Source organism: Hemibagrus wyckioides, linkage group LG01 (assembly GCF_019097595.1).
Source record: "Hemibagrus wyckioides isolate EC202008001 linkage group LG01, SWU_Hwy_1.0, whole genome shotgun sequence".
Classification (NCBI taxonomy): Eukaryota; Metazoa; Chordata; class Actinopteri; order Siluriformes; family Bagridae; genus Hemibagrus; species Hemibagrus wyckioides.
The window spans coordinates 24,062,222-24,081,438 of record NC_080710.1 but is presented as its reverse complement, the minus strand read 5'-3'; the positions used below and the strand labels follow the sequence as shown (position 1 = coordinate 24,081,438).

Here is a 19,217-nt window from a genome sequence, read left to right as displayed (position 1 = left end):
GAGGGTGCTGGGTGATTGTGAGAAACAAGGTTTTACAAAAGCAATGAGTGTAATTAAAGAGGCGTGCAGCCCTAGCGACACAGCGTCGAGGGCAGAGCTCAAACAAGATGAATCTAAGTGGGTCGCAGGAGCACAATGCATTCTTCCTGCTATAGCATGGCCAACAGTGGAGCAAATCGATGTAAGCATTATTAGAGTAATCAAGATCATACTGTCTCGGGCCAAAGCCTTTTAAAAAGAATATATTTTTTGCTTCTGTAGCATTTTGGGTTTCTGTAGCGTGTCTGCATTTCCAACCTCTGAACTCTCCTCAATCCTAAACTGATCAATAAGAATGGGAGAATATATTATTATTATTTCGATAAATCAGAATAAAGTAATAGTAACAGTAATCTTCCACTGGATGTTAAGAGCTCTCTGATTGAGTGACAAAATTATGTTCTTTTTTCCTTTAAACAAAAGTGTAAGGTTAGTGTATTGGACATACTGTACAGGATGTTAAAGTGATATCATATGAATGATGAAGATATCAAATCCTCTCATAACTGATCATGTCTGTGGGATATGCAAGCACCACACGTCTCTGTTGCCTAACAAATGACAGCTTCTCATTTTACTGCTCTCAACATGGCCATTCATACCCCAAGGTCTCGCTAGGAAAACAGGAAAAAAATGTACCTCTATCTTACAAAATACGTTTAAAAAAAAAAAAAAAAAAAAAAAAAAAAGATTAACATTCCAAGAAGTTATAAATGAGATGTTGGTGTATCTTGCAGCAAGGCAAGAGATATTTGAAGAGATATATTTTGCAATAGTAGATGCTGAAGATGATTATATAAACCGACAGCAGTGTTCTTGATTCTGATTGGTCAGAATTTTTCATACCTGGTTAGATAAATACTCTAATATGTTATCGTTTCTATAGTAACAACTTACACAGGGACTTACAGGTTTAGTATGGACATGTGGTGATGTTTTTTTTTTGTCAACAGATTTAGGTATAAGTTATGGAAGGAATCTCTGTGTACTGTACGTGTGATAGACCTTATTTAAGTCGACGAATTTTGACACGTCTTAGTTGTCTGCTTTAGTGCCACTCACGACACAGAGACCGTAATTTCCGTTACTGTAGTTTATTCATCCAAGTCAATAAAGAGGTACACTTTGTCCATTTCTCTTGCAGCAAAATCCTTTCTTGAGCAATGACGTCTTCTTAACAACTGATCCACACGCTCTACTTGTACACCAAGTTACAATAACGGTAAACTATAAATGGTCAACGACTACAACGCTACACGGATAGAAGGTCAAAAGCTTTTGTGTGTGTGTATTCCCACGGCTCGTCTACATCTTATACACTTGTTCACGTGGCCCCAGCATAGCTAGTTTGCGTCTTTACCACGTGCCTTCAGCATGGCTATTCTACATCTAATACACGTGCCTCTGGCATGGCTACTCTATGTCTTATACATGTGCCCTCAGCATGGCTATCCCTTTGTGCCCCCAGCATGGCTCTATCCCTTTAGCTACAAAAAAATGACGTCATTAAGAACATGTACAGTATAAAACAAATATAAACCAAGGAAATATTTACATTAAACAACTAATAAACAGAAACACTCCAACGATACATTTACACAATAAAAATTTGAAGTACGGCTCTTACACTCCTCGTGATACAATGCTTTGTATCATGCAGAGGTAAGGCTGTTCCTTGAAGTTTTCCGATTTGGGAAAGTCTTCACTGAAAAGGATTTTGCGCTGTCTTCGTAACATGACAAGCTGCATTTTGCTTCTTTAAAAGAAAGAACAACAGAGGTTGGTCAGGAAAAGACAAAAAACAACTAGATTCATGGACATTTCACAACATTAAACACTGGATCAAACGTATAACATGTCGTTCTTAAATTTGCAAGTTTGCAAATTGCAGTGGTCTGAATAAAACACTTTGGGATATGGTGTTATTGTGTGATGAAGCGCAGTAACAACCCTCCACTTGACATCACACCACCTCATCACTGATTACGTGTGCCATTCTACCATTTTATAAAACGTGTGATAGGGAAGGGATAGGGAACATCTTTGAAATTTCTTTGTCTTTATAATTTTGTCCTCAAAGATTATACAGGATTTATGCTGAACTGTATACTTAGTGGCATCTTTTTTTTCCTTTGACTGTAAATATCTAGTGTAACATTTAGAATCTGTTATTAGAAATAGGCTTATTGTTAAACGCAGTGACCAGTGTGTTGAAAAAGGTGACGTGTTCTCTCTGTAATATTCAGTGACTCACCTGCTCTCTCACTTTTTCTTTTTTTTTGCATGATTGGCATTTTAATGTAATGACTCAAATATTCCCTTTGTGTGTGTGTGTGTGGAGATGGGGGTGACTGTTGACAAAAATTAGATAAATAATTACAGTTATTCCGCAAATGGTTTTCATGCCCAATAAAGCAGTTTGGTCAAAGGGTTATTAGTATTTCGGGAAAAGAAGGATCTTTCGGTGTAATTAGTTTCAACAACATTACTGTTCATTATCAGCATTGCTCCATAATTGCCCCCTACTCTAATTGTTTGTTTGTTTGTTTGTTTGGACTTTGTTATATCGGATCAGCAATGTACAAATGTTCCTCTGTAGCCAGCACCATGCTAGTGATTGATCCAAAACTTACCGACTGCAGCGGCTACTTTGCTGTTATTCTGCCTTATTGATGTTTAGGGTAGTAAATGTCAAGAGGAAAGTCCTCATGTGTGCAGCCTGCTGTTGCCTTGTCAGTGAAAAATGGACCAGAGTGAAACCTGACGCAACAAAACTGCTAGAAACAAACAGAGAACAGAGCAGCCCAAACTAATGTGACCTCTTTGAAGTGAAATTAAAATGTGTGTCAGAGCAGTGGGAAGGCTTAATGAGAGAGAGAACGCGCAAGTCGAGCTTAAAGGAGAGCACTCTCATAAATTACTGAACCCCAGGCCTCTATAAAGAGGTGGAAATGGAGTGAAAATGGGACTGTTTCCACTCTCCTCCTCCCATCTTGGGCACTCAGAAAGTGTGCACCCCTTTTAATTTGGGTGTTCCTAATATCAGTGGAGTACAGCTTAATAATGGCATAATAGCCATGATAACTGCTTACAGCTGTTAGTACTCTGCATGTACATTCAGATCCAGATTTTTCCGAAGGCTTTTAGCGCATGATAAAATGTTTTTCACTGTTCAACGGCATTTCAAGCTGCATGTACGTTTCTAAGTTTATGCCCAAGACTCACCTTAGCGGTAGTGGATAATCTTACATGGATACTGTGGAGCTGTTTGTCATCTTAGAGAGTATTTCATTGCCATTGTCGTCTAAATCTACTGTGTTTTGTAGCAATGCCTATTGTTAAAAGCACTACAAAAAATAAAATTGAATTTAATTCATCAGATTCATGATTTGTTTGTTAATTAAAGTATACTGCTCTGTGACATTGATGTTATTTGTTTTACAATCGTAACTTGTGAAATTACTGGCGTTCACATGATGCCGACTACCCAGTAAAAATAAAATAAAAAACACTACAGTATGTCAGCTAATAAAGTGCTCAGTGATTTCCACAAAGTCCATGAACACCCCAGATAAACCAGTAACACCAGGTGTTATTTTTGGTCCCTTCAAAATCCACCATATTTACCAAAGTTATACCGATATCATTATAATTATCAGATCACACTGACTTTCTGTGCAAAGCGTTTTCACCTCTCCCTGAAATTGAAAAACTGTCCATGCTTGTACAGTTCAATAAAGCCATCACCGGTAGTCATGACCACATCCTACATCATTGTCTGGATTGTTTATTCAACTGCACACTATAAAGGCAACCTACAGGATTACACCAACTGTGCCGCTTGCCCTCCTACACAAACCTGGGGTGGGATTCAAAGTTAGACACATGTTGGAGCTGCTATTTGAAAGATTAACTCCATAAGCTGTGTTTTAATATAAAATATTGTTAGATTCCTCCTAAGGAGTGGGCTATACAGTACTACTACTAACATCATTAGTGTGCTATTGTGTTAATAATTATTTATTTCCAGACTGCACATGTTTACATTGTGAACATGTTTAAATGATATGGCTTGGGGTTTATGTGTATAGTATTATATTTGCTATAATATAGTATAATATTTGCTGCACCTGTATTTGTACAAAACATATTGAAGACTGGTTTTATTTCAAAGCCTGCATGTATGTAGAATGTAAGGAATGAGAATTTACAAAGAGCACCTTCACACATAAGGCTGATTTATAATAACATGATAATTATGAATTTAGAATAAAAATAAACGAAGTAGATGACACCAATCAGTACAATTTGGGCTAGTGCGGAAAACACGGTAACATTCTTTTAAGTGGCTCCAGACCACTAATAATGTCATGGGTTTGCATTGCTCATTGCTCTTGAGCACAATGTGCCTCGTTTGGGGCGAGGCTTAGGATGCTTGAGACAGCTTATAAAAACATTTTCTCCAGTCACCTACACAAACTCTTAATGCCTGGCTCTTTAGACGACATTATCCTACTTTAAAAGCGATATCTGAGCAATAGCAAGCAGACACTTGAGCGTAGGAGGAACCTGAATCATGCAGCAGAGGTGAGCAGGGCTAACCCACACTCTACTTTAGACCCAGTGAAAATACTGGACTTGACTTTCTACAGGCTTGGTTAGTGTCTGGGTTATTTTAACATAAATAGTGCTAGGCTTGAGCTTTTAAAGGCTTGGGCATAGGGTTATTTTAAAAGAAAAAAATTCTGAAAACATTTTCACCCAGACCTCCAGTAGACAAAAACTTTGAGCAAAGGAACAACCTTTAACTATGATAATGGCTAGTAACCCTAGTGCTAGATAAGGTTAGAACTCTATACGTGGTGATTAGTTGTCTTTAGAAGATGGTTAATTATATATTGTATGCCAAATGATCCCTTAAAACACAGAATGGTTCATTTAAATAAGTTAGAAATTCTAATATGAAACAAAACCCAAGGTGCTTCATTACTGAGCTACAGAGTGGACATGGTGGTTATGTTATAATACGGTGTTGCCGTAAGACATGTGCTTTATTTTAAAAGGAGTGAAGGGAGAGAAATTAGAGCATGAATTAGACCATAAAATTAGACTTTATGTCACTCTTTGAATGATACATAAACATACTGGATTCACTGGAGCCACAGGTATTGGGTATAGCCAACCTTAGCTTCTCAAATGTAACAGATTTTTCACTTGTTTCTGCCAAATACTGAACTACAGTAAGTACCATGAATTAAGCATGGCATTCCACAGCTCATTACAGTAAGTCAGGGATTTAGAATATTTGTGGCTATACATTACTAAAAATATCCATCATGTAACCTCAATCGCTCTGTACTACATAAATGATGATAATCACCACAAGCACCACATTATAATAATAATAATAATAATTATTATTATTATTATTATTATTAAATAGAATGCAAGTCTAATAGTACTAGTATATTGTAAAAGGGCCATAAAACATAATGTTAGCCATAAAGTTATTGTCATTGTTGCTACAAGTTAAATGTATGGTCAGTCAGACATGGTGGGAAACGGCTTTGTGTCTCAGACCGAGCCACCGAGTGCCACTGTAGATTTCTGCAATCAAGATAATCGCTGCTTAAAGTGACACTGAACACCACCCTGAAGATTTCGAGCACAGCGCCTCACTGTAAGGCCCACCTGAAGTGGCTGCTGAAACACAGATGTCAAAGCTATCAGGGAGCTGATGACATGGTCCGCCCACCTTCCTCTCCATGGCAACCACACTGCCATTCTGCAGCAGCTAGCATTTAAATCCTAATCAGCATATTAATCACTAATTGCTTCCCCTCACACGCGGCCTGTCGTTCCCCTGGAAGGTGAGTGAGCGTGGAGTTCCTGATTGACACCGAGTTCAGTGGGCTGTTTTAATCACAGTGCAGGCTGACTCTGAATATTCTCCAGGTTGGCATTCTGGTGACGCACTAATGACGAAAAATGCAGTACCGTTCTTTTGGCAGCGTCTAAAATCAGTACACCCACTGAAATCAAGCTTAAGTGACTCCTTAGCTCCAACAGCCACCTCAAGTCACATCTCTAAAGTTCTGAAGCAGAAGAGTGAATGCTGAAGGGCTATTGTTTTGATTAGTCATTTTCAAATGAAAGGTAAGATTCCTCTCCAGGCATACATTTTGCATGCCTCAGATGATCTCCAGTTATTTTCTCGCCTCATTTCTCCCATTGTGAACGATTCTTTAGTCATCCGGTGGTCATTGTGGCTTTAACTCTTCCTAACAGCTTGCAAACCTCAAGAAAATTAAGAAAAATAGCTGAACAGGAAGATTATATGTAGAGGAAATCCCCAACTGATCCTTCTCTGTGTTTCCTCAAAGCCTCGGTTTATTTAATTACCTTAAAATTAAACAGATTACCTGAATGAGATTAGCTACATAGAACTTCATAGAACTTTACGTATGTAGGCCACACAGAATTCTAAACCAAGTTGGTTAGAGGAAAGCGGTAGTGTCTAAATGTTTGTTGCCTTGACATTCGGTCAACAGTTCTATCCTGAGGATATGCAATCTGACACATATAATTTCAGCGATAATGATGCTGAAACTGATGCGTTTAATGCAAGTGGGATGTGTTTCACTTGATGACTAAGAGAATCTGACAATGAGAGAGCTGAGATAACAAAAAATTCTCTCAGATCGTCTGAGACACGGCACATCGGCTGTACGTTTTATTTGAAGCAAAACCTAAAAAAAAAACCAACCTGGAGTATCCTGTTGCGTGTTAACTTATTTAATGAAGGCCACACAATCACCTTACAAGTGACATCTTAAGGGAAAGTGCTGTACTTGTTTGCCATCTCACCCTCACAGAGATTGTATTTCACTTAGGCTCTATTTCCATGCGCTCATTTCACCTGCACAGAGCACAGCCCAAGTGCTATCAGTCAGCTCAAGTTTAGTCTAAGTGGAGATTTTCATTCTGGCAGGTCACATAACCACGCAGGTGTGTTTAAAATCTGACGCATGAATATTACAGTGTCGGGCTGTCACTTAAAATGCCTTTTTGGCATTAGAGGTCACGGTAGCCAATCAGATTGTACCTCACTCTGTTCCAAAGTCACATCGTATTGGATCCACGCATCGTGACGGCTGGAATTCGGACCAGGTTTCAGTTAAGCTCGGTTTGCACTGCATAAACGTATTTTGGACATAATCACAGTCAACCTGCTTAGGCTCTTGTCTCAGACTTGTTTCAGTGCTTAATGCAGGAAAGTTGCTTTGCTGACCCTGAAAATCCTTCTAGTGGATCCTACTTAAAAAGAGATGAGAACGGAAAGAAAGAAGGTCAAGAAGAGAAAAAGTGTCCTGAGATGTTCTGCATAGGCTTTACTGACATTTAAAAAAAAAAAAAATGGAACAGTGGGGGACAAAAAAACTGCACAACTTGCATACTCATGCGCCGTGAGTCTGATGCTTAAATTAGAATAGAAAATGATATGAAATGAATCAAACAAACATATAAACAAATTCTAATTAATCCTATCTATGTTTTAGCAAACGTGTTGCAAGGCTGTGTCCATGCCTGACGAAGTTATATCTGAATCTCTGCTTATGCAGGTTGATTTTTTATAGCATTGTTAAATACAAAAAAAAAAAAAGCTCTGAACCTAAATATCCATGCTGACCAGGCTAAAAGAGTTCAATCATTTTTGCCTTTTGAAGTGGTGCCATTTTCTCTACAATAGCACCTGCCTGTAACTTGCCCGTCCTGTCAGATGCTTGATCATCAGATTTTGCTTTGCTCATTTGTTTCGCTAGGTCTCTGGAGTATATTGAGGGGCGTGATTACTTTTGGGTTCATTTAGAACAAAATTGTGGCCACGCATAATCCATTACAAGGGAGCATGCAGTCAGGTGACATTAACCACTCTGGTAACTCATTAATTGAAAACATGGCATCTGAGGATTTGAAGATAGTCACGATGGTCAGTAGTCAGTAGCCAGCACATAATCGAATTGAAACTGCACATCATGTTAATAAATATGTCAATTATTTAACATGGCACTATTAATTGCCCATTTTATAGATATATATCTTTAATCTATTGCGATACTGAACTGACAAATTGCTTAAGAAAGGAAACATCTCCACAGCTCTATGATCAAAGGCTCCTCTCTGTACATGCATTAGGTGATGCATGTGAGAATGAGACTAGCCTATCAGAGCTGTCACCCACAACAACTACTAACACGACAGCTCTCTCTCTCTCTGAGCTCCAGTCATATTTCCACAGTCACAGCAGCATACACATTTGGGCAGTACACTGAGTATGTACAAGACCCCAAGGATGCCTAATGTCATTGATCAGCTGAAGAACCGGAAAGTCTAGCGGTATGATATTCCCTACGGTATTCATGGAAAGGCTATGGTAATATATAATATACCACAGTGTTGCTGGATGTTTTAATCTGATCTGTTAGAAAGCGTCGATTCATTTTCCATAACTTCACGGCTCTGATCCTAGTTCCGGCTGTAATTCACATTATTTATATTAATGCGCTTGGTCTAGTATTTCATCGTTTCTATAGTAACAGCTAATTCGTTTTTCTAAGCCCGAAATCGATTAGAAAAATGTGCCGTAGTTAAAAAAAAAGAAACAAGACATTGAGATTTCTGTCATTAAAATTGTTATTAATTTAACATTTAAGACTTATTACATAATCATCAGTGCTTTGTAACTTAGTTTCCGCCACTGGAAAGTCTTCAGGGCATCTCAGGACAAGTTTGTACTCTGATCAAGTGTTTGTTTGTTTTTTTTTTACTGATGTCTCTGTAATGGCAAGCTGCATTTTTTTTTTTGTCTTATTCCCTTCAAGAGAGGCTGGTAAGGAAATGATTATTTATTTCTCTTATAATGTAACAGGAACTAATTTGTCTTGCAGATGTTCAGTAACATAGAATGCAGGTTAAATATACAGGTTAAATGCATGATGTGTCGCTCATTAATACTAAAAATTGTAATTGTCAGCAAATATCTGCAGAATGGGAGGAATTAATCGCTTCAGGCTTAACTGTTATAGAAAATAATTACACTTCAAAATTATTGTTTGTTTAATTCCGTACTTATGTAATGTATGTTGTCTTTTTAAACTTAAAAACACCTAATGGATGGTTTGTCGCAGTGAAACACTGAATCATTGTAGTAGAGAAATCACACAAGAGTGTGTGTCCTGGCCTGAGCCAACAAGCACCCTGCTTCCTGTTAATGCTCTCCGCTCATGTATGAAGACTTTATTGGTAATTTCCCAGAGGACCAGGCCAGTCCATTGGAGGCAGAAGAAGCAGGGCAATAGGGAGGCTGGTGTTAGTGCTGACCATTACAGCCAGGAAAAGATGAGATCTGGATGAACAGGAACTTTTTATATCATTTCAGTTGGTTATTAACAAATACTACAACTAGTACAACTTGCACAGGGTTTCAGGTTCATTTCCTCTGCTTTGTTCTGCACTGTTTATTCTTCTACTACGTGACACATGGGAAAATGCAATTTAATGTGGTTTATATGTTATTCCGCTCATGTCAAAAGGGCCTTTAAATATACTGCAATCATGACAAAACAATCATTATTTTTTCGAAATCTTCATGAATCAGCAAAATGCATAACCTGATAACAAATGCACTTTTCTTAAGCTTATACCTGAAGGCATACTCTAAAAGATTGTACTCTAGGATTTATAGTAGCATCAAAATGCACAGATACGCGTTCATAAATGTTAGCTGTCGCCTGGCATCACGTCTTTCTGGCATGCTACTGCTATTGCGCTGATGCTTGACATTATTCCGAATGTTTATGGGGTACAATGACTGCCCATGTGTTGGTTTCTTTTCGTGCTTTTGCCACTTGATCTAGACAGAGAGATTTTTTTTTTCTGATGTCATTCATGATACGGAGCTGCTAGTAGTGACTATGCTGACATTTTGCTCAGGTTCTGTAACGGCTCAGTGTCAGGTTCCGAGATAAGGCCAGCATCACCTTGGCTCTCGCCAGCCCCTCTACAGGGCTGCCAGCACAGCCACTAGTGACTAATGACAGCACCCTGCATTACAGAGGTACGTGAAGTCCACGTGCCTGACCAGGCTGGGATATGATGTGCAGAACAAGTCACTTCACACTGCACTGCTCTCACTGAGCCTGATAGGAGTGACCGAGGTTATGACAACTGATCACATCCGTTCTGACTGCATTCAAGTTGTTTAAAACTACACTTTTATAATTAAATTAATTTTATTATAGCAATTATATATTAATTTAACCAGGCTGCTTAGTGTTTTCCACTTACACAATAAAATAAATAGTGTAACTAACTCCCACAGTGTAAAGCTGGAGCAACTGAAAGAAATTCAACTTAGTAGCACAGTAATTTATTCAATAAAATATAATTTTAAGTTTAAGCCCTACCGAGTCCCATGGGAAAAAAAAAAAACAAGGTTTGCATGTAACTTATCTGCAGCACATTTTATAATGTATTTTGAATAACAACCTCGACTCAAATGCTCTGTATGATGCGTTCTGCACCAAGATATTTCAACCAAGCTCACTTCTACCACTACACTAATTAATGAAATAAAAATTACAATATATAATAAATAATTTCACCTCTTTTTTAGAGATATTTTTCGACAGTGTTGCACACGTCATGCCTAAAGTTTTTGCTTTTCTCTTGACATGGATATGATATGTATTTTTGCCTGTATTCTCTTTAGTCTAAAGAAAAACAAAAGAAACATAAAACTAACCACACTTTGAATATACTTATGTTATATGCATCACCATATGACTTGCAAGCCTGATTGTGCTAGCAGAGGAGTGGAGCCCAAACACTAAGCACCACGGCTATATACTGTGCATATCATGATATACTTTCCCTACCAAAGGTGTTGGTGCATACAGTCATGTCGCACCCCTTCCTGCCTGACATCCACCACCTTTTTGCTCATCAGTGCCATGTTTCATCCCACCCCAATCAGCTGACTTGGCCGGGGCTGTGTTTGTGTTTTGTTGTGTTTCAGCTCCATGAGAAGCAGAGAGTGGAGCAAGAGGCCAACCCTGGCTTTCCCTGAAACAATCTGGGCGATTAAAACACAGAGCGGTGCTCTCAGTGACAGGCCTGCTCCCCTTTATAGACATCTGGAGCCTAATGCTTCATGTAAAAGAGACAGAGCTGGAGGATATGGAGCAGATGCAAGAGGGATATAAAGAGAAATGAGAAAAGAGAGAGAAAGAAAACATAGAGAAAGAAAGAAAACTGAATGTAATTAACACTAGCCTATGGATTTTTAAAAAAGGCTTGTTTAGTGTTTTTTGCTTTTTCTCCAGAATTAGCGTCTAAATTTAACAATTTCACTGCTTCTAGTGGCTCATATACTATAGACCCTACAGCACACTTAAGAAATATCCGGCGCATACAAGGCCACTGAGATGACATGGTGGTTTTCTATAAGATATGGGCACAAAAGTCTAGCTCTATTTGGTGGCTGCAACTGTTGTATGATAAAATGAGTAAGAGACAGAGAATTGATTTAGACTATTGTGGCCACAGGAACCTAAGCATGCAGATGACTGACAATATTAGACTGGAGTCACTGGTTTTGTGACAGGGATATCTAACTTTAGCTTGCATTCTCAAAGCAAATAGAATTTTTCACTCCTTCCCGCCAAATCATGCACAAGAGGCCATGCAATAAGTATGACGCTCCAACAAGTTATGAAGCTCAAATTACACAATGTGTGGCCCCGACTCTGCTATCACATGACCACAAGATGATAATTTGTAGCCTCAGTCTGTGGCCTCGAAATATTAACCCATGGTCTCAATATATTCATTTGTGGCTATGCTTCATTAAAAATTAACCACCACGTCACCTCAGAGGCTCTGTAGGCTCATGCAACTAAGGAAAGTAATTGCTATATTATAAACTGGCACTGAATTCTTCCCATAATACATCCAGCTAAGTGGCTAGAGCTTTGTCAACCCTGCACGATGAGTGTGCTTTGTTATAAATAGTATAGTTACCACCTGCAAGTTTGGTGTCCATGCTTTCATCTCAGCTCAGCTCTTAACAAACTCTTAAGTAAGCAGAGGAATTGCTTAGATTCTGCTCTTTGCATTTCTTTTTTGTTGGTACAGAATTTAAACCTCATGACCGTATGCACACTAATATACTGTATGGATATCTATTTGATTTAATGATATGTATTAATTTGAAGGGCATTAGCATAATAATTGGGAATACATATACATCAGTGGGTGGTCTAGGAAAAGTAGAGACACAGATTCACACAGGGTAAAAGGGGGGCATGGAGACTGCAGGGTTTTGTTCTTCTTCAAAGGAAATCCAGAAGTCTGCTGCTGCAAGGCGAGGGAAACTACTGGGCCGTGTTTGGGTTTTTGTTCCATTCAGCAGGATATAACGTTTGCTACATGGGCTCTCACACTGTGAATAGCTGAAATGGTACGGAAATAAAAAGCAGGATTATGTTCTGTGCTCAGGCCAAAAGAAGGTCCTGGCTTTAGTGCAGACTCATTTAACCTATGGAGGACAACAGGGAGGTGGCGTAAAATTCACAGTCATAGAACTTGCTTTGAAACTCTGTTTTAAGAACTTACAATATATTTAAATACTTGTGATAATTTCCAAGATCCCAGGATCAGATTTATATTTAGCCCTATATTGACACTGGTAACTTTGTGGATTCTGGATTGTACAAGTGACAGAATAATACTCTAAGGTGAATTACTGCAAAAGACACTGCCACTTTATTGGTTAAATGTAAGGTTATGAGGTTATTTGGCATCTATTTCCCATGTTAAGTATGCCTTCATTAAAAGTTGCGTTAAGAAGCTGCAATGACACAATGATACATAGTCTGGTTGTTCAGATGATCTCTTGTGTCTGTCATGAACACCTCCTGCTAGAACACTGCATGCTAGAACAGATGAAAAATTATCTCTTCTCCAATTATTTTGCTGAAATATATAACAGATGGCCTGGTCTGTATGAATATGCACACAGAGACGTGTTTTTGTCCAGAGGAATACCAGTCATACAGTGAGGAAATCCTGTTCCATTCACACATTTAAGCAAGACAACAATGACATTTTGCTGTTTGAATTATGTTTCAAAGTGTAGATTTTTTTCATCAGTCACCATGGAGGCATTGTGAGAAGTGTTGTTGCTTCATAGCTCCAGGGTCCCCGGTTTAATCCTGCACTCGGGTTACTATTTGTATGGAGATTCCCTTGATCTCCTCAGGTTCTCTGGTTTCATTTCGCCTCCCAAAACAGGCTGGTCGGTGAACTGGGGACTCTAAATTGCCCCCACATGTAAGTGTGTGTGTGTGTGTGTGTGTGTGGTGCCAGATGATGTGATGGTGTCCCATCTAAGGTGACTTCCGTCCTCGCTCCTAGTTTTACCGGGACTGACAAGAATGAAGAGCCTACTGAAGATGACGTGTTATCACACACTGTATAGTAGACAGTTTTTCAGGTTTATATTCCGGCCACAACTAACAATTCTTTAAAGACCAAGATTAGTTGATTCAGCCAGTGGAATCAGATGTGACTCCTTCATGGTTAGAATGAAAATCAAGATTTTTACAATTGAATGATCTGTCTATCTGTCTCTTTCTTGTCGTTCTCAGCTGTGAAGTAATCATTAGGACAGGAGGCTCAGGATGAAAAGATGGCAACCTTGCTGTTTCCACCGGGTTCCGACAGCTTGCACCGGTTCACTCGTGAATCCCTGGCTGGCATCGAGCAGCGGATCGCCGAAGAAGAGGCGCAGAAGGCCAGGGAGTACCAGGAGGACTTGGGTGACGTGGAGACTCCCAAGCCCCGGGCAGACCTGGAGGCCGGGAAGCAGCTCCCCCGCATTTTTGGAGACATTCCATCAGGACTGGTGGGGGTGCCGCTGGAGGACATCGACCCATTTTACTTCCAGAACAAGAGAGTGGGTGCTGACGTTTCATACTTACACTCACACACACATAGCTCAAACACACACACAGGCCAAAGGTAGCGTTTGCTGATAACTGCACACATCCTTCCAATGTATTTATACCATTAAGATGTACTGAAAGTAATGAAGCCAACTATGTACAGTATTTACTTTAAGCAGTTAAACATGTGCTCTATAATGTGAAGAATATTGTTTGATGAAGGGTAACTGTCAGTGCAGATTTTGAAGTTGGCCACCATAGTTGATTTATTTAAGCTGATTCAGAGAAGCCTGGGAAAAAAGGCAATAACTGATGACAAGCGTGAGTCACTGAGCTGATGATGGCTACTAATGCTGGCGCTGCTGTGCTGGCTGGTGTCTTATACACATTTTCTCTAAGACCCACCACACAAATCTCCCTTTTCATGAATTTCAGATTAGGCTAACATTTCGGTGCATTGTTGTTAGCAAAAACCTGGTGTATTTAAAATAACACTCAGTTGCTCATGTAGCTAAAAAGCTAAAAAGAAGCTTAAAAAGTGCAAACATTATACCCAGAATTATGATTCCCCCAAATGTTTCCCATCTTGACTCCGAACGTTGAAAATATTTAGGAAGTTGATTTTATTTTCAATGAACTCTACATGTAATACTTTTGACTAGTGTAGAAGCAGACAAATGTGCATCAGTGACTTTGCTTTTAATAGACCTCTTCACCATGTTATCAGCAAACTATGTCTCCCACATGCCCCACACTCGTGAAATCCGTGGTCCAGCGTAAGCCACAATTGCCAGCTTAATACATGTTCTTGTTGACACTGACAAGGCCACTGTACGGGAGGATTAAGTCAGTTATCTGAGACTGTGAGCCAAGGAGAAAGGTTAGCTACAGCAGATGAAGGGTAGCGTGGTCTTTTATTCAGCTTTCTGTTTTATTCAGCAGGAGACCAAGTCTTGAGCAAATTCTGCTGTTGTTGCATGTTTTTGGTTAAACCTAGGTTCTGGCTTGGAGAAGTTTGTGCCACAGACACACACACACACACACACACACACGCACACAGAGCCTCAGAGTCCTAATTAAAGGTAATCTACTTTTTACAACTTTATCTCTTTTTTTTTGTCTGCTCTGTGTTATTCCCCCTTTTGTCCTCTCTTTTGTTATTTCCTAAATTTCATATGCCCGCACTCTGCTTGCGCTGCAGACGGTCTCCCACAGGATATCTGAGGGAGGTAGAAACAAATAGCAGCAAGCATGACCCAAATGTTACATAAAGATATGCAATGTGATCCACAAATCACTGCATTTAAAAAGGTTACAGAAGGGCAGGGGGCCAGAATGCAGAGAAAGGTGGCTACCATGTTTCCTACACAATATATTGTTCAAGGAAAAAAAAAGGAGGTAGAAATAGAAGAAAGAGTGAGAGAGAAAGAGAGAGGTCTGTTGACACATGGTGACACAGTTGCAGCGGGAAAATTTGCTGACCCTGATGGTGGCAATTATTCTTCATGCGTTGACTACTCGCATTATTTATGCGAGGGTGAGACGGTATAAATTTAGCGCGGTAAGGAAGCCATGAATCCTGGGCAACCAAGCAGGGCTGTTTGCGCAGCGTGAGGATAGAGAGCCTCCCTGTTCCTGTCACCCATAGTGACAGTGTCCCCCGATAGCACATATCCTCCCATTGAACCCTGCCGTAATTCATTTGTTAGCTGTGCTTTGCTCTTTGTCTTCTTCAAATTTACTGGTTCGGGTCAGGAAGCCTGTTTGTAAGAGAAAGAGCTATGAGTTTGCCTTTGGACACACACTTTTATATTTTTAACAAATTAGCACAGCACTGAGTAGTACAATAATAGAAGAGCAGATCAGGTGGAAGGCTGTTGTATATTTTTGACTGTACGATGATGAATTGCTCACAGGAATCTTCTTGATATAATGTGCCTATTTTGTTATGACGTGTACAATAGGCTGTTATAAGCCTGTCCTTTGAAACAGTTTAAAGCTGCATTAATATTAATATTACAAACAGAGTCGCCTGGTACAGATCGACTAAGCATTCTCGCACTCTGTCTTTTAATAAAAATATACATTAAAATAAGACTCAATTGCCAGACAAAAATACATTAATGATCATATTTAAAAATACACCCAGTGGTATAAAGTAGAGGCTTGGGCTCACATCTTTCTAGAATGCAGTCTTGAAACGCTTGCTTAATTCACTGTCCATTATTGCTAATTTATTTAAACCTGCTGTGCTGATACTTCCTTAGCATGTCATGAGAAGGTGCATGTCTAATAAATATGAACAAGGTGGATTATTACTCTGTCAATAATTTTTCAAAATACTAAGTGGACATTGTACAACCAGAGTACTGATTACACACAGGAACTGTAAGAACTGTGTTGTTTCAGTGAAAGACCTGGCTAAAGGCAAGGAAAGTTATTCAGAAGAGTTATGGCATGATTAGACTGGAAACATCAGACCTCATTAATAGTGATGCTTATTGGTCCTTTAATGAGAGTATTTGTGTATATGTATATGTCTAATAATTTTATGTCTGAGACCTAATTCTATTTAAAGCTCAACAAAAAATTTTTCCTACTAGTAACATTGTAATAGTAGTTACTGATAGCATTCATAACTAATGTGACAAGCCATCCCTGATTACAAATGAATTGTTACTACACAATACAACATTATCATAATATATTAGGCCTGTGTGTGTGTGTTTGTGTGTGTGTGTCTGTGAGTATGCATGTTATTTATACTATTCAACATACTGTAAAACCTGTGCTGAGTTTTAATGTCTTTGGAATGTTATATCATATTCATTGCCTCTTCTGTTCTAACCTATTGATTATTTCTCTCTTTTCTCTATTTTCAACAGACTTTTATAGTACTAAACAAAGGGAAGGCCATCTTCCGATTTAGTGCCACATCTGCACTCTATATTTTTAGCCCTTTTCATCCTGTTAGAAGAGCATCGATAAAGATTTTAGTACATTCATATCCTTTCTGCTGTCCCACCAAGGGCTCAATTGTATGTGCTATAGTTTTGAAATTGTATGAAATGCTTATGGTACTAAATTTAAAGTCCTTTTACTCTTCTACTCTTTAGGATTCCCCTCCCAGTTGTATTGTTCCTGTCTCTTTTTTATTTCAGTATTTTTTTCTCCCATGTAATCATTTGTAGTCATTTTTTGTCCAGTGTATTCATTCCTGTTTTATTTCCTAAATGGTGTGTGATTTGTTGATGGATACATACACATATATATATATATATATATATATATATATATATATATATATATATATATATATATATATATATATATATATATATATTCTCTTTATTATTATTATTATTATTATTATTATTATTATTTAATTAATTTATTATTATTTATTATTTTTATTATGATTATTAATTTAGCTAATATTTTTTTCTTCTGCATGCTTTTCATTTTTTAAATACACACGCCTTTTGTTTCATTCCCATAGGAGTGGCTTCAATAGTTTCAAAATGAAAATAGAGGGTCTTTTCTTCTGTGCAACTGTTTCAATTTATCTTAAACACAAGGTCAAAATATATAGAAAGACTTCAAATATGCAAAGTTAGCATGGGTATGTGCGGCATTCAGCCATCAGTCATCTAGTTCAGGAAGTCAAGATGTCTAGGCATGAGCTCACTTGTGCATGCTCAACAAACTACTCAGACTCTGACATTCAAGGTCTTGTATGCTATGTATGGGTGCTCCTTTGTGTGAACAATGCCAAGTTTGGATGGCTTGATTCCCAGCTATGGAGTGATCAAACCTCCAAAGACCTCAATGCCCCACACCCTTCCTTTGCCAGCAGCTGCTAAAAATATCAGGCAAAGCAGTTAGCCATGTTTTAAGGGTGTTGAGAAATATTAGGCTCGTGGACACTTTGCTCTTGTCAGGCCGATAAGCAGGTGAAAAGAGTTACAGTGGAGGTAGTGCGAGGGGTCCACCCAGCCACCCTTTCCAAAAATTCTCCTTCTAGGGCAACGGGGCCCACTCTATGGTCCACACCCATCACAGTGATGCCCTCTGTTATGCCAGCATCAAATTTGAACTCTATCTCAGATTTCAGAGGTATGATATAAAAGGGCATGGTTTTCGTGTGTGTGCATGTGCTGTCTGAGTGGTGAAAAGTACTCACTTCCAGGCGACGGCACAGACGCCACACGCCTGCGCTAATAGCAGATTACCCGCAGGAGTGGGCGCCTGGAAACATGTTTGATTAGCCAGTGCCACAAGAGCACAGTCATAACTTGCAGCCTAACAGAGAAGGCAGAACGCAGCCCCGCCGCTCCACGCTGAAGTGATTGCACTCATTAGAAAAATGCGAGAAATGCGATTCACAAATCAGTGTGTCGGCGCCAGGCAACATAAGCAGCCTATCAGAGGGGTGAAATAACCTTAAGACAAGCTGCCGACAACACATGCTCTCTAGCACGTCCAAGACTTGACAGGCCATTCTGGAGAATCAGAGGACTGTTTTGGACTGGGGTTGTATTGCTGTAAGATTTTCCCATGAAGCGGATTTAGGCATAATTGATTAAGCTGAGTCTTCGAAATAAGGTCTTAACAGCATTCTGGCAGCTTTATTTGGCTGTGAAACTCAAATGGACTTTTCCCTGTACAAATAAGAGCAGATGTGTAGCATGCCTTTGTCTAGTCAGTCGGTTGTGTGTGTGGTTATGAGACGCACTGAATGGCGCAGGGTAAAGGCTGGCATAACACGCGAGCCCCCACAGGCCTCTGGTAATTTAGGGCTGATACTACTGACACCGCAACTTTCATAATCAGGAATATTTCTTCATCAGTCACAGAGAAATGATTACGCATCAGTTTTTTTCTAAGTGGCTACATGATAACGATCCCCCCCTACAGTGTAAATTTAGAATGATGCTCAGTATTATTCTGTGTAGTTGAATTAATGATTATATATTGGTGCATTTAGACAAATTCAGTAAGAGTGATATGGAGAGAGAGTTAATCATTCATTTCCTTTATTTTTTTTTCTTTTAAACTAATATAAATATCTTGTTTCACCAAACTAAGCAATTTATTTCATTCCTTTATATGTCTGTGCATTCATACATGAGCAAACTAGATGCACCTTTTGTAGGTATGAAAACTAACCTA

The 19,217-nt window shown here is 38.9% G+C and overlaps 1 protein-coding gene across 3 annotated transcripts in view; it reads left to right on the top strand.

The window, feature by feature from the left end:
* Positions 1 to 19,217, top strand: part of scn5lab (sodium channel, voltage gated, type V-like, alpha b) — a 112,980-nt gene that overhangs the window by 6,260 nt on the left and 87,503 nt on the right. For all 3 annotated transcript variants that reach the window (XM_058392509.1, XM_058392492.1, XM_058392502.1), the window contains exons 2-3: positions 13,749 to 14,056; positions 16,931 to 17,049. In XM_058392509.1, the coding sequence (XP_058248492.1) occupies positions 13,790 to 14,056; positions 16,931 to 17,049 (386 nt within the window). In that variant the 5' untranslated portion in view covers positions 13,749 to 13,789. The remainder of the gene's footprint in view (positions 1 to 13,748; positions 14,057 to 16,930; positions 17,050 to 19,217) is intronic.